Raw genomic sequence first — 15,121 nt, forward strand, 5'->3', positions numbered from 1 at the left:
AAAGTTTGCACCTGAAAGTATCTTCAGGACACTTTCAGGCACAAACTTTGTTTTCACACACACACACACTTGGATAAAGGATTAAACTAAATTTATTATAGTCTGACCAAGTGAAAAATAAACTTTCAAAAAAAAAAAATAAATAACAATCTATTAATTTTTCATAATAGAATGACATCTGAGTTGGACAAAGGAAATGGCTACACATTTCTGTACTTCTGGATTTTGCTAAGGCTTTTGACAGGATACCCCATGGAACACTGTTATGCAAATTGGAGCAGATGGGAATGGATACTAAATTGGTGATATGGATAGAAGAATAGCTCAGGGAGAGATACCAGAAGGTGGTGTATGGAGGAGCCGAGTCCAGGATGAGGCAGGTGATCAGTGGTGTGCCTAAGGGCTCTGTGCTTGGGCCATTGTTGTTTAATTTGTATATAAATGATATAGGAAATGGCTTACAGGAAGATATTTAGTTGTTTGCTGATGATGATGCAAAGTTGGGTAGCGCAATAAAAAATCAAGCTGATGTTGAAAGTTTGCAGGATGATTTAAATAAGGTGGTAGAATGGGAAGGTAATAGATGTCAGTTCAATGTGGAAAAGTGTAAAGTTATGCATTTTGGGATTAAAAGATTACCAGCTGTGTACTGCATTGATGGAACAGTACTCCAAGAGATTGATGAGGCTAGGGACTTTGGGGTGTTGGTGGATAGGGAGATGAAGTTCAGGGGACACATTGCTAAGGTGTCCAAGATTGCGCATAGAATTACTTGGTTGTTGAGGAACACACTGACATCCAGAGATAAAGAGGTTATTATTCCCCTTTATAAAGCATTGATACTTCCACATTTGGATTACTGTGCTCAGGTCCGATCACCTGGATTCCTTGGAGATGACGAGGCTGTGGAGAGGGTTCAGAGAAGAGTGACCAAGTTGGTGAGTGATGTAAAAAATGCTCCCTACATTGATAGATTGAGAGTTTGTGGATTGCAGAGGTTGATTTATACGAGGAGAAGAGGGGATATGATAGAAACATTTAAATTACTGAAAGATTTTTATAGGATTGATGCAGGGGAAATGTTTCAGCTATGTGATAGTGATGGAAGAACAAGAGGTCATCCCTGGAAATTAAAGAAGAGTGTGGTTAACAAGGGTGTCAGAACAAGGTTATTTCCCTGGACGGTGGTGAATAAGTGGAATTTATTGCCTGACTTAATTGTGAGCTCTTCGTCTGTAAATGAATTCAAGAAGAGATATGAAAGATATTATTTTGCTAGTTTGGGTCTCCCGTGATGAGTCTTCTGACTCCATGGAGATACCCATAATAATAATAATAATAATGATAAAAGTGTTTTACTTCTGACCCAGCTTTCAGGTCCATAAGTTAAAACTGGTTTGAACACTGTCTTGTATATAATTTAGTGCTCTGACTAATTTCTCTCTCATTCCATATGAATTTATTCATCTGACTTCTTACTATACCAGCTTTATTGATTCTGTGTCTATTTCCATATTTAATTTACCATCTTCACTAAAAATCATGCCTAAGTAGTTGAAATATTTTACTTGTTCCACAGGTTGTCCGTTCACAACGCTGTTGACATTTTCAATGATTCTGCCTATTTTCATTGTCTTTGTCTTTTTAATGCTGACCTTCATACCATATCTATTACAACAGTTATTCAATTTAGTCAGGGAATCTTGCAGAATTGTAGCGGATTAATTTAGAAGTATAACATCGTCTGCATAAAGCAAAGAGCTGACATTAACATTTCCAATTTTGATATGATATCAGGTTTAATACCACTTTCCTTCATGATGTGATCCATATAGATAATGAATAACAGAGGGGATAATGTACATCCTTGTCTCACACCAGAATTAACATTAAACCATCTTCCTGTACTTCCTTCAATTCTAAGTGCTGACTTACAACTCAAATAAAGACTAAGTAGTGCTTGATATCAGGAAATGAAGGAGGAAGCAAGAGACAGAGGAAATTGGGGGAAGAAAATCTGCTGAGTTATACCATTGGACCTGTCAAGAGACAGAACACTAATGATGATGATGAGTGCTTCATATAATGCCCCACTGACACCATATAACTGTAGCGTATTGAATAACTTCTCGTTTGGCACCTTGTCATATGCCTTTTACAGATCAAACTTAAATACAGATCTTTGTTATATTCCCATGATTTCTCAACTATTTGTCGTAAAGTGAAGATCTTATCCTGACAACCTCTGTTTGGCATGAATCCAGCTTGTTCTTGACCAAACTTTTCATTCACAATTCTTCTCAATCATTTCTCAAGTATACTTGCATAAATCTTACTAGGAACACTCAGTAGGGAAATACCTCTCTAATTCTCACATAAAGTTTTATTTCCCTTTTTCTATATGGATACTATGAGAGCTCTCTAGCTGAATCATCGAGAATTTGTCCCTCTCTCTCCAGGCCTTCTGAACTATGCAGTGCAGCCACTGTAAGACTTTTATACCACCATACGTCAGCATTTCTGGTCAAATATCATCTATTCCTGCTGCTCCCTTTCCACATTTCAAGCCTTTGAATGGCTATTTCAAGTATGGATATATATTCCTGACTGTATGCCTGATCAGTGTTTCTTACCACTGTGCTGTCATCACTGCTTGTTTCATTTAGCAGTTTTTCAAAGTAATTCCTCCATACTTCAAATATATCTTTTTCTCCCTTTTTCATATCACCTTTATCATCTCTAACTCCTTTTACAGCACTCTTTCCTCCATTTTTAAACTTCTTCAACAACCTCCAGAATATTTTGCCACCTTCTTGATATTTATTTTCTATATTCTTGCCAAAGTCCTCCCATGACTTTTGTTTAGCTAGTTTTACACAGTGTTTAGCATTTTTGCATTTGTCTCTTCTGTATTGTCTAAGAGCACAAGGTGACTTATTTATTATTACTATTATTACGGGCAACTCCAGGGAGTCATTAGACTCATCGAGGGAGGCCCCAAATCATATTCATCACAACTATTTGACATTCATACAGTATCTATCATACCTCGCCTTAAACTCATTCACTGTCACAGCATCCACCACAGACTCAGGGAGCGCATTCCACTCATTCACTACTCTAAAAGTAAAGAACCCAGCTCTAACACCTTTACTAACCACACTTTTGCCCAGTTTCCATGGATGTCCCCTAGTCCTCCCACAACCAGCCCTGTTCTCAAAAATATCTTCTGAATTAATTTTATAGAAACCCTTCAGTAATTTGAATGTCTCAATCATATCTCCCCTCCTCCGCCTATCAACCAATTTTTGCAACTCACAAATCCACAACCTGTTCTCATACGGTTCATTCCACAGACCTGCTATCATCTTGGTCACTCGCCTCTGGATCCTCTCCACCTCCTCCCCATCAAGAAGAAACCTAGGTGACCAAATCTGAGCACAGTAGTCTAGATGGGGTCTTATCAAGGCTCGATAGAGAGGAACAATAACCTGCTTGTCTCTGCTTGTCTTTCTTCTTTTCCTTCATTGCCTCTTTAACTTCCTTCCTGTGTCCACTATGGAGTTCTGATTTTTATATCCTTGCAGACACCTCTCTGGCTGAATCTATCAAGGTTTTCTTCAAGGCTTGCAACTGAATTTACAAGGTTTGGTTCCTGTTTCAAACTCTTTCATTTTTTCTTCAATAATCTGTTGAAGAAAAAATGAAAGAGTTTCATTTTTTCTCCTAATTTTGGAGAAAAATAGAAATCCATCTCAACTTTTATTCGCTTTAAAACTTTCTTACATGTTTTTCCTTTCAATATGAAATTCAGTTTTATCCCACTCAAGACTAAATAGGGATCACTTCCAATTTCAAATCCTCTGTACTGCACCAGAGGAGTAAACATCACTATCAACAATGACATAGTCAATGAAACCTTTCTTATTCCTTGCTTCTTCTCTCCATGTGAATTTGTGCACATTTTTATGTATGTTGGAACACGGTGTTAGTAATAGCCAGTCAATGTCATTAGCAGAAATCCAACAGGTATTTGCCATGATTATTAGCTTTGCTCCTTTCTCCAAATTTTCCCAAAATATTTTTGTATGTCTGACAATCATTTCCTACTCTGCTATTTGGATCCCCATCAAGGACCAACTTTTCCTTTTTCATTGTATCAGTTGTTTTCTATAAAGCCTCAAAAACTTCCTGCACTTCTACGATAGAAGAGTAGGAATTTTTGCAGAAATTAAAGGGGCCTGGGTGCAAGAAACCTTTTGGGGCCCTAAAATATTTTTAAAAGGTAAAAATTAAAAGATTCGAAATAAACGTATTGTAAAACCTCTTACCTGCAAATGATTTTGGCCCAGGAAAACAAAGAAAAAACACATTCAAAATATAACAGGTTTACATAACGTTTACTGAACACAAAGCAAAAGTATTAAATAATTAAAATAAATAAATATTTAACATATACAAAAGTATCCTGGCTCACCAACTAGCACACAAAAACTATTTACAATTAATTATTGTTTAAAGTAATAAAAAAATTTCTTTAAGCACATAAAAAAATAAATAGGTTTACTATTTAGGGGCTCAGTTTTACTAACACGTATATTGCTTAATATGCATTTATTTAAGCATGCAATTTTTTTTTGCTATGTCATTAATCATTTCCAAAAAATTACAATTTTTGGCAATTTCCTTTTCGATGCTTAATATAGTAAGTGCATAGCATTCTTCCCACATACTTGACTGAAGATAATTCTTTATCAATTTTAATTTGCTAAAAGAAAGCTCTGCACTTGCTATAGTAACTGGTAGTGTAAAGAAAATTTTCAATACAGTTAGCACATTTGGAAATAGTTCATTATAACTATTATTTAATATATATTGCAATATGTCTTGCACGTTATTTACATTTTTTTGGTCCAAGATCAATTCTCGTAACAAATCGGTTTCCTGGATTAAGTCTTCATTTACATCTTTACTATAATATTTTACAAAATCCCTTGAGCGGTCTTCTAGTTCATTTTTTTCTAATGTTTTTATATCAGTGATTAATTTAAAATAAGAAATAACAATGGGTATCTTTTTAAATCCCTCATCTATTTGTATAATAACAGTATCAATCACAACGTTGAAAAAGTGACATCTAAATTCCTCTACCAGATTTAGTAAAACTTCATCATCTGCTAGTTCAGAAAATAATCTTTTTCTTTTTCGAATTCTTTTTTCAGAGAAGTGTTCGGAAATATTCAAGTTTCGTGCTATCATTTTTGCATCGTCTAAAAATGTGTTAAATTTTGATCTTAAATTTTGGATTTCATTTTTAATTTTATTCGCTAAAAAGCAGAGTCAAGAACAATTATTTTTGCTTGAAATAGTATGTTGATACTATTAATTTTTGACAATATTGTAAACCACACCTATAAGCTTAAAATTAATGGCATTTCTTAATGAATCTAGTAGACTTTTAGCTTCGGATACTGCTGTGTTATCGTTAATTGCACCAATAAATTCTTCTAAGGCATTATAAGTTTGTACAAACTGTGTATATGTTACCGCTAAAGTGCGAAAACCGTTAATGTGCACATTACCTAGCTAATCTGCAGTTTAACTGATTTGCTCCGTTAATGTGCGGAATCAAGAGTTTTCCGCATTTTACCTAGGTAATGTGCACATTAACGGTTTCCGTATCGTTAAAGTTCAAAAGTTTGTTTCTCTCATTTCCTTTCCCTACTCCTTCCCCCCTCTCCCTCCACTTTTAGTTTGGTTTTTTAATAAGTAAACATAATTTTATCATATGTTTTTTTTCTTAATTGTAATAATATTTAAAACCGTTTGATTCCTTGTATTATATTAATTGATTGATGATTGATTCTATCAACTAATTTGTTGATTGTTTGATTGTATTAACTTGATTCTGTAGATATCGAAAAATAAATAAATAACATTATGTTAATTTCAGCGTACAGAAACGTTGCTGTTGTTCCAGCAAAGATCTTATTTTCACTTTAACGAGTGCCTAGTAGGTAATGTGCAGATTACCTAGGTAATTTGAGAAATGAAACAATTTTCCGCACATTAACGGATCACCGTAGTTAATCTGCATAATACCTAGATAATCTGCAGAATAACTGATTTCTGCACTTTAGGGTTAACATATACACTGCTTTGATTGCGTCTATTTTGGCTTCCCATCGAGTATCACATAATGTTTTAAGCGTAATATTTAAACGCTTTTGTATAATTTCCCACCTTTTTGTAGATGTAGAAAATACACAGTATAAACGTCGCAGTATTTCTAAAAAATTTTGACGATATATACTACTGGAAGCAGTATCACAAATTATCAAATTAAAAGAATGTGATAAGCAAGGTACATAAATTGCATTAGGGTTTAAACTAATTATTCTAGATTGTACGCCTTTATAAGTTCCTTTCATATTGCAACGTATTATGAATTGTAGAGGGCAAGCATCCGTTATCGTATGCTTGCCCTCTACAATTCATAATATCTAAATCAAGCTCACCTATTCTTTTTAAAAGCGAATTTGCGTCCTTTACCAGTCACATCAGTTACTTCAATAAATCATATAAATGTTTTATATGATTTATTGAAATAGTTGTGTAGCTTGTTTGGAGTTTTCTTCTTCAGTTGGAGTTTGAATTGCAGCTGCTGGAGTCGTAGCAATTTCGTTGTCAGATTTATTTTGTAGCCACGAAAACAAATCTACATGTGACATTTTGAGATTTTGCTTTTCTTCTTTTTTCTTTTCTGCTGATTTCCTTTTTTGACACCCAGAGAGATACTTTCTTGGCATGGACATTATGGGTTAGGCTTTGCCTGTCGAATAAGTAAATAATATTAAATATTTTTATCCCATGAATTAACAAAAAAGTTAAACATGTACATACTTTTTACAATATTACAAAATTTTAGAAACACTCACGGAATGTGTTTATTTTTTTCATTTGTTTACTTCAGTACATCAGTTTCACCCTTATCTGTAACTATTAACTGAGTTGAAATTAACGTAGTTGAGATCTAATCACGTGCAGACAACATTTCATAATCCTGAATATTGATAATATATTTTACATAGCTTTAAAAATAACTTGCCGTATTTACTGGAATATAACTGGTCCTCGCGTATAACTCGCACCCCTGATTTTACTTTGCGAAAAAAAGAAATTGAAAAGTTTCGCGTAACCTCACACAGAAAAAAAAAGTTTAATCACGTTCATCTCATGGCAGTAGTGACTCTCTTCCTGTGGCAAACCACGTGCCCTCCATACTAGCCAATACGTCTGCAGACGCCAGTCAAAGCAGGTCATTTTATTGTATCACTGAATGAGGTACAAACATTTGCAGTCTGTGTAATATATTTCTCAACAAATAGTGCAATGAGAGACAGCTGGGATAAAAATGGTATTAACTAATGAATCGCATGTCCCTTCCCACAAAAACTATGCTATTTAGCCATATTAAAAACTAGATGTGTGGGAGTCTGCCCACCCCCCCAGCTCAAATGCAGATCAACAATAAAAATCAACAGATAGTGTTAAAATTCGTAAATGTGTTAAAGCTAGGAAATGTATAGTGAATATTGTTATGGCTTTCAGATATTGAATTTGGCATTAGAATTAGCATTTCAATTCAAAAATTGTCTGTTGACTTTTATCTTTGACTCGTGCGATCTTTTGTTAATACCGCACCAATCATATGCACATATCTTTACTGGCCTAGTACCATGGCTGTCTGTTCATCACTCATTTGTGAGGGATTGTTCATTAAGTATCTCAAGTCTTGTAAATTACTGCTAATTTTTGCTTGAAATAATGGGAAAGCAGATGGTGCTATTTGGGTAGGATGCACACAAGGAAACTGCTCTCTAGGCAGGAAATAGCAATTGCATTATATGCGGGGATTTTACGAAAAAAACTGAAAACTTTAGTTTCCGAAAATCAATGTAAAGGAAATTTGCTTTTATATCTAATAAGTTAAACATATTAATTGACAATAAATACTTCCAATCCATATTTTAATGACTTGCAATTTAATAAAATCCAAATACAAATACACTTTAGAAAACGGATACATTCTTTACGAAACATGAAAAGATATATCAAATGATGGTAAAGGATTCATGCCACATCCTGATGCCTGACAAATAATGCAACAACTGAACTGGACAAAACTTGTACATCAGTATATCGCAGAGATATATCGATGGCTTGGAAATAGGATGTTTGTTTCTAATTTTCTTATTATTTATTATTATGAAACAGTTGGTAGAGTTTAATTAATTATTGCATTTTTATTTGGTATAGCTGTACTTAATAAAATTGTATTATATTAAGTTAAAATATGTGTCAGCGAAGATGTTTGAAATGTGTTTTTTTATTTAATTATTTTTTAAGATGAGCCCTGGGTTGCGTGCCAGAAAAAAGTCATTGGCGTGCCACGTTTGGCAGGCATGTTAAGGGTTGTCCACCCCTGCTCTAGACTAACAATATATAAAGAATATAATAAATATTTTTTCAATGGTTTCGATAACAAGCCAGATGATATAAATGTGTAACAGATTAGAAAAAAAACTAATGATGAATCAGGCATTTTAGGGTAAAATCAAAATCATGTTTGTTAATTTTTATACACTGCATAAACACATCAAAAGGATTAAGCAAAAACCCTAATATAATAGAGAAACACAGAGATATTATTATTACCGGGTGCCCTAAAATCCTGTCGATGAAATCCCTTTAGTTATAAGCAAAATTAGAAGAAGAAAAAATAAAAATAAAATAAAAAATATGTTTCTGTAAATGTGTACTGACTGTACCCACTCGATCGTGGGGCCCCGGGTGCATTGCACCCACCGCACCCCCGAGATGGCCAGCCCTGCTTCTACCTTAGTAGAACCTTCTGTGGGACCATAGGCACAAATAAGTCTCATTGTCCAGTTCCCCATTCTCATATTTGCCCACATTACTCTACTTGAGACTGACTGCCATTCAAGAAGATTAACCTCGTATTTTGTGTTGAATACTATGGCTACTCCTTCTTTTCCTTGATTGTCATTTCCTGAATATAACATTTTGTATTTATTGCTCAGAAAGATTTCACTAGTTTTTGTCTTTTTTGTTTCAGTCACTCCTATTATGTCAATCTGGTACTTATCTAATTCCTCAGCTAGCCCCATTTCTTTGCCATTCAAGCTTCTTATGTTGATAGTACCAATCTTTATTTCTGGTGATGTTGAGTTGGGGTGTGTTTTTAATTTCTTCCAGTAGCTGACTTTTCGCTACTCTCCCTGATTCCCTGGTGAAAACTCTAAACTTGTTTAACCAGGCAACGTCCCAGCCAGCATGAAATTTTTCATGCTGTACCATCATTTTGTATTTTGGTTTAAAGAATAAGAATGCAGTTTGGTCAGAAAAATCCCAAACTGCCAGCTCATCCTCATTCGTTCAGTATCTATGTTGATACCCAACAGGATGCACCATGAGAAGGTCAGGATTGGACATTAGGTCAGAAGCCCTGGTTGGTTCTCTGCATTCCTTTAAAGGCTATGTGGAGGTCTCCTCTCAGTTATACAGCTTTGACCCTTAAGCACCCCTCCTTTTTTGTAAAAAAAATTCTTGCTCCTCCCTCCCACCCTCCATTTCATAAAAATAAGATTGACTTATCATTTTGTAAGTGTGCATTAGTTTAACTAAGATGTTCTTAGAGTTTTCTGACAGTACACAATTATACTTCAAACCAAATTAAAGTAAAACAGCACACAGAGATATTGCTTTTAGAAATTAGAATTTGTAAATTCCTAACTTAGTATATTAATTAATTAATTATTAATTTCTCACTTAGTATATTCCCAGATGAGTCTTTGACTCCATGAGGTCTTGGGGTAATAATAATAATAATGATAAGCACATTGCAATTGTTTCTAATTCTATATTATATTAAAATAAGTGGATGGAATATCATGTTTAGAAGTGCTCAAAAATAAGCAATAATATTGGCCTTTACTTTGTGCTCAATAGTCTATCAGATGCATGCACACTCCCCTCCTTACTATTCAGTACGGATGTGCTACGTATTTGTATTTATGCACTTTCATAAGTTTTAATGTTTTTGTGCAAAAGGGACAAAGTCATGATTGAAAAAGGAACAGAAGTGAAAAAAATTAAACAGAACACAAAAAAGTAAAAAAAATTTCCCTACTATTTATATTCTTTATTATAATACTTTTCATTAATAATTACTTTCAGAAATATTATTCGTGTGTGCATTCTGTGAATGAAACTAACAAAAATAATCTTTAAACATGTTAATGTGCTACTCCATACATATACTGAAAATGCATAAGCAACAGATTGTGATTAATGGACAAAGAGTGTTAAATCTGACTTAAGTAAATTTCAAGTTATGTAAATGTTGCAGAATGCAACCTTTACTAAGTCAGGAACTACCCATATGTATATAGAAATTGTTAACTGCAGAAAGGGGACATGTCCATTTTTGCATGAGGCAAAAATAGACATGTCCATTTTTGCCTCATGTTAGTGCTTTATATGATAAAGCACTAACATGAGCTTTATAGCATATGATAGTGCTTTCAAACCTTTTAAAGAGACACTCCCCCTTTTCTGTAAAAAATAATTCTTGCTCCTCCCTCCCATCTCACTCCAACATAATTTTCTAGAGCATAATATCTTTATAATCTGACTCTCAAAATTTGTTGTAATGTTCAAATTTAATCAGCAGTAAGAGATCTCAATAAAGCCGTTTTCCAAAAAAAATGGTCATGTCTCCTTTCTGCAGTTAGAAATTCACATTATTGTTACTATTACTAGCTACCCCATATAGTCCTTAGACTTATGTTTAGGGCCTCGAGGGAGGTCGTAATTCTAATTCTAACACTCTTGCTAACTACACTCTTACTCAGTTTCCAAGGATGGCCCCCTTAGTTCTCCCATCACCACCACCAGACCTATTCTGAAAAATTTCCTCTGAATTACTCTTGTAAAAATATTTTACTAATTTGTATGTCTCCATCATATCAGCCTCTTTTTGCCTCTCAACCAGTTTCTGCAATCCTCAAATCTTCAACCTGCCAGATCTCCATGCAGTAGTCAAGATGGGGTTTTATCAAGGCTCAATAAAGAGGAATAATAACTTCCTTGTTTCTGCTCATCAAAGTATTCTTCAGTAAGCAAGTAATCTGATGAGTTGCTTTAGCCACTTTTGCTATGTGTCATCTAAACTTCAACTTCCTATCCACTAACACTCCCAGATCTCTGGCTTTGTCTCTTCATCCTGGAGTATAGTTCCATCAATGTGGTGTATAGCTGGTAATCTTTTCACTCCAAAATGCATAACCTTATACTTTGTCACATTAAACTGATATCCAATCTCCTTTGCCCAGACTTCCAGTCTATCCAAAAATCCTGCAAAATTTTAATATACTCTGTATTAACTATTGCTCTACCCAACTTTGCATCACTGGCAGATAACTGAACAATTCCTCTCAGAAATTAAAGATGGCAAGAAATTATATTTCTGGCTTAATCCTTTATCTAAGTGTAAGCAAACAAAGTTTATACTTGAACTATTTTCAGGACTGAGCAACTTGTATATACAGGCTAATGACATCACTTGCCTTAGTTATGGGAGGGTCACTACGCATACTAGTTTCAATCTTTATTGAGGTCTCATCAGTGGGAGCCAGACCAAGATTTGTATTGGTACCAAGATTGAAGCAATGCAAAAGTCATATTTCTATATATGAGTAGCCAAAAGGTATCACACCTTATTATTAAAATACTTATTAATTATGATTGTTAATATTTGGTCCTTTTTTTTACTAAATATGATACATTATATTTGGATTTTTATTATACTATGATTTTGATAAACACATATACATAATCGTCGACAAGTTTCGCCAGCTAGGGTCTGTCTGGCTTCTTCACAACGAGAAAGGTTATACTAACATTAAATGCTAAAACAGAAGAATGCAGTAACGACCTTAAAATCAGGTATGAAGATGTATGCATCATCCATTATCATACCTTATGCAGGCTGAGTCTCCACCAAAATAGCAAAAATCATGAAGCCTTTCAATATCAGGGTTGCCTTTAAACCTATTTTAACTACATGTTAAGATCTCCTAAGGACAGCATTGCTTTCTACAAATACACAGGAGTTTACAGCCTCCCATGTTCCTGTGGACTGACTTACATAGGCCAAACTTCACGAAGCCTAGAAATCCGAAAGAAAGAACATATCGGAGATGTCAACAACAACAGAACAGACATCTCAGGATAAGCACATCATTTCTCAATTTCGAACCATTCCATAGATTGGGACAACAGCTCCATGCCGTACATTGAAGAAGATTTCAGATGTAGAAACTTTAAAGAAGCCAGTGGTACTCCAGACAGGAGACAACCTCAATAGAAACCAAGGCATGATATTAAAAGACATTTGGAAAAACTTAATAAATTCATTATGTTTAGCAGAACTCAATTACGCAAAAAACTATAAAATGCTATCTACTAACAATGCTTTATGCTCTTAATGTCACCTGTCCTTTTCAATTTGTTTAACTGATTTTAAGGTCGTTACTGCATTCTTCTGTTTTAGCATTCAATGTTACTATAACCTTTCTCGTCCTGAAGAAGCCAGGCAGACCCTATCTGGCGAAACTTGTCGACGATTATGTATATATGTTTTTCAAAATCATGGTTCAATAAAAATCCAAATATAATGTATCATATTTATACTTATTAATTATTAAAATTATTAAAATATGTGCTTTGCATTAAGGGATACTAAGGCAAGTGATGTGAACTCAATAGCCTCTATATACAAGTTGCCGAGTCCTGAAAATAGTTGGCAAACTTTGTCTGCTTACACTTGGATAAAGGATTAAACCAAGAATATAATTTCTTGACATCTTTAATTTATAGTATAATCAAGTGGAAGAAAAGAACTTCCAACATCTATCTCTAATCCAGAGTACTTTAATAGTAAGGTGTGACACTTTTTGGATACTTGTATATGGAAATATGACTTCTGCATTACTTCAACCTTCAGACACAGACCCAGACCCAGAAATATCACTTCTGGATCTGGCTCCCACTGATGAGACCTCAACAAAGGTCAAAACTGGTATGGGTAGTGACCCCTTCCCATAATTAATAGCATTATACATGTCCATAAGGATATGTGCTTTGCATAATAGGATACTAAGGTAAGTGATGTGATATCATTAGCCTCTATTTACGAGTTGCCCAGTCCTGAAAATAGTTCAGATTTTCTTTCACTTGAATTAAGGATTAAACCAAGGATATTATTTCTTGGCATCTTTAATTTATAGTATAACCAAGTGGAAAAACTTCCAACAGTTCTTCTCAGATCCTTTCCTATATCATTAATGTACAAATTAAACAGTGAACAGTCCAAGAACAGAGCTCTACAGCAGTGGAACAATTTGTGACTGGTTATCTGATCACATTGGGAAGGCAGTTTGTTGTTCTCTTAGTTGAAGGGTCAGATAATTGAAGTGCATTTACATGGTGCTATACCAGAAGTCAGTTGACATGCAAGGGATCAGTTAATTGAAGGGCCATTGTTTTGAAGGTTGGATAAATGATGAATTACTGTATATGTGTTTCTGTATACAAACACACACACACACACACACACACACATGATAAAAATGTCAGCAAGTCCTGAACTCTTTTAGCATTGTAGGTAGGGTAGGATAAGAAAGAAAAGGTTATATTAGGTGATGACTTCCATCATGTTTATTGTGTGTTGTGTGTGTAAGTTTACAATCTTTTTTATTGTATTTATTTATTTATTTTTATGCGAGTCCTATCCAGAAAAGATTGTAAACTTATAGTACATTAGTATATCATGGGTGGTCTAACATAAATTTTCATTTTTTTTTTAATTTTTATATTTTTAAGGGTTTTTTTACATATTAGGAAGCTCTGTTGTAGAGACCAAACATGGAACTTTTTTCAAACAACTAATATATATTTAGCTGGAGTTAGATTAGCACAGGATATTGTTGGGGCCTAGGCCTCATGCTCCTGCATGTGGGACCATAGTATGTAACACTGTTTCAGTGTAAAGTTAGAAAAATAAAACTTCCAGTATGTGGGGTGTCATTCTGGAATTCAATTCAAGAATTAAATTCATTTCTTACCTAAATATGCTTATCACATTCTGTTTTAGCATACTTACTTTATATATATATATATAATGTACCTTATAGAAAGATAATTCTGATCATGATTCATGTATTATCCATCCAGGTACAAAGGAAACTCTGCCCTTGTTGCTAATGATCACATTAAAATTACTCAGAAAGATGATCAATTTACTTTGGAGATTATGGATATCAAATCCCAAGATATTGCTACTTATACCTGCAAAGCAGTAAATGCTGCAGGAGAAGCAACAAGCAAAGCTACTCTTTCTGTGGAAGGTAAGTATTTGTATGTGTGTGTGTGTGCAGGTGGGGGGGGGAGGATTATTAATAAGCATTAAAAAAGTGTAAAAGTTTGCTGTGTTCAAATATAATATATGTGATATATATACTGTGTGTGTGTGTGTATCTATATATATATAAATATATTATTATTATTATTATTATTATTCAGGCCTCCATGGAGTCAAAAGACTCATTGTGGGAGGTCCTTTCTAAGAAACACAAGTCTATCAAGACCCATCGAGGGAGGTCCCTCCTAGGAAACACAAAGTCAATCATACCGCTCCTTAAATGCATTGACCGTTTTTGCTCTCACTACTCCATCAGGAATGCATTCCATGTTTCAACCACCCTCCATGCAAAGAAACCACTTCTCATCCTCTTTCTCACAGTTTCCTTTCGTAACTTCCAGGGATGGCCCCTTGTCATGACTCCTTCCAGCTGTTCAACCAAGCGAAAGAACTCCCCAGTGTCAACCCTGTAACCACTTCTCAACAGTTTAAAAGTCTCAATCATATCACCCCTCCTTCTCTCCACCAAACTCTACAGTCCACATTCCCTCAGCCGATCCTCATAACTAACATTGTACAGCCCCGACACCATCTTTGTTATCCGCCTTTGTACCC

The 15,121-nt window shown here is 34.6% G+C and overlaps 1 protein-coding gene across 1 annotated transcript in view; it reads left to right on the forward strand.

The window, feature by feature from the left end:
• The window catches only part of LOC150109564 (protein Obscurin-like), a 1,271,613-nt gene that overhangs the window by 715,028 nt on the left and 541,464 nt on the right, over positions 1-15,121 (forward strand). Inside the window, exon 53 of the mRNA XM_090402667.1 lies at positions 14,320-14,492. Within this exon, the coding sequence (XP_090258793.1) occupies positions 14,320-14,492 (173 nt within the window). The remainder of the gene's footprint in view (positions 1-14,319; positions 14,493-15,121) is intronic.

Source organism: Typopeltis vanoorti, chromosome 2, assembly GCF_054136105.1.
Source record: "Typopeltis vanoorti isolate ZY-2024b chromosome 2, IOZ_Tvanoo_1.0, whole genome shotgun sequence".
NCBI classification, from domain to species: domain Eukaryota; kingdom Metazoa; phylum Arthropoda; class Arachnida; order Uropygi; family Thelyphonidae; genus Typopeltis; species Typopeltis vanoorti.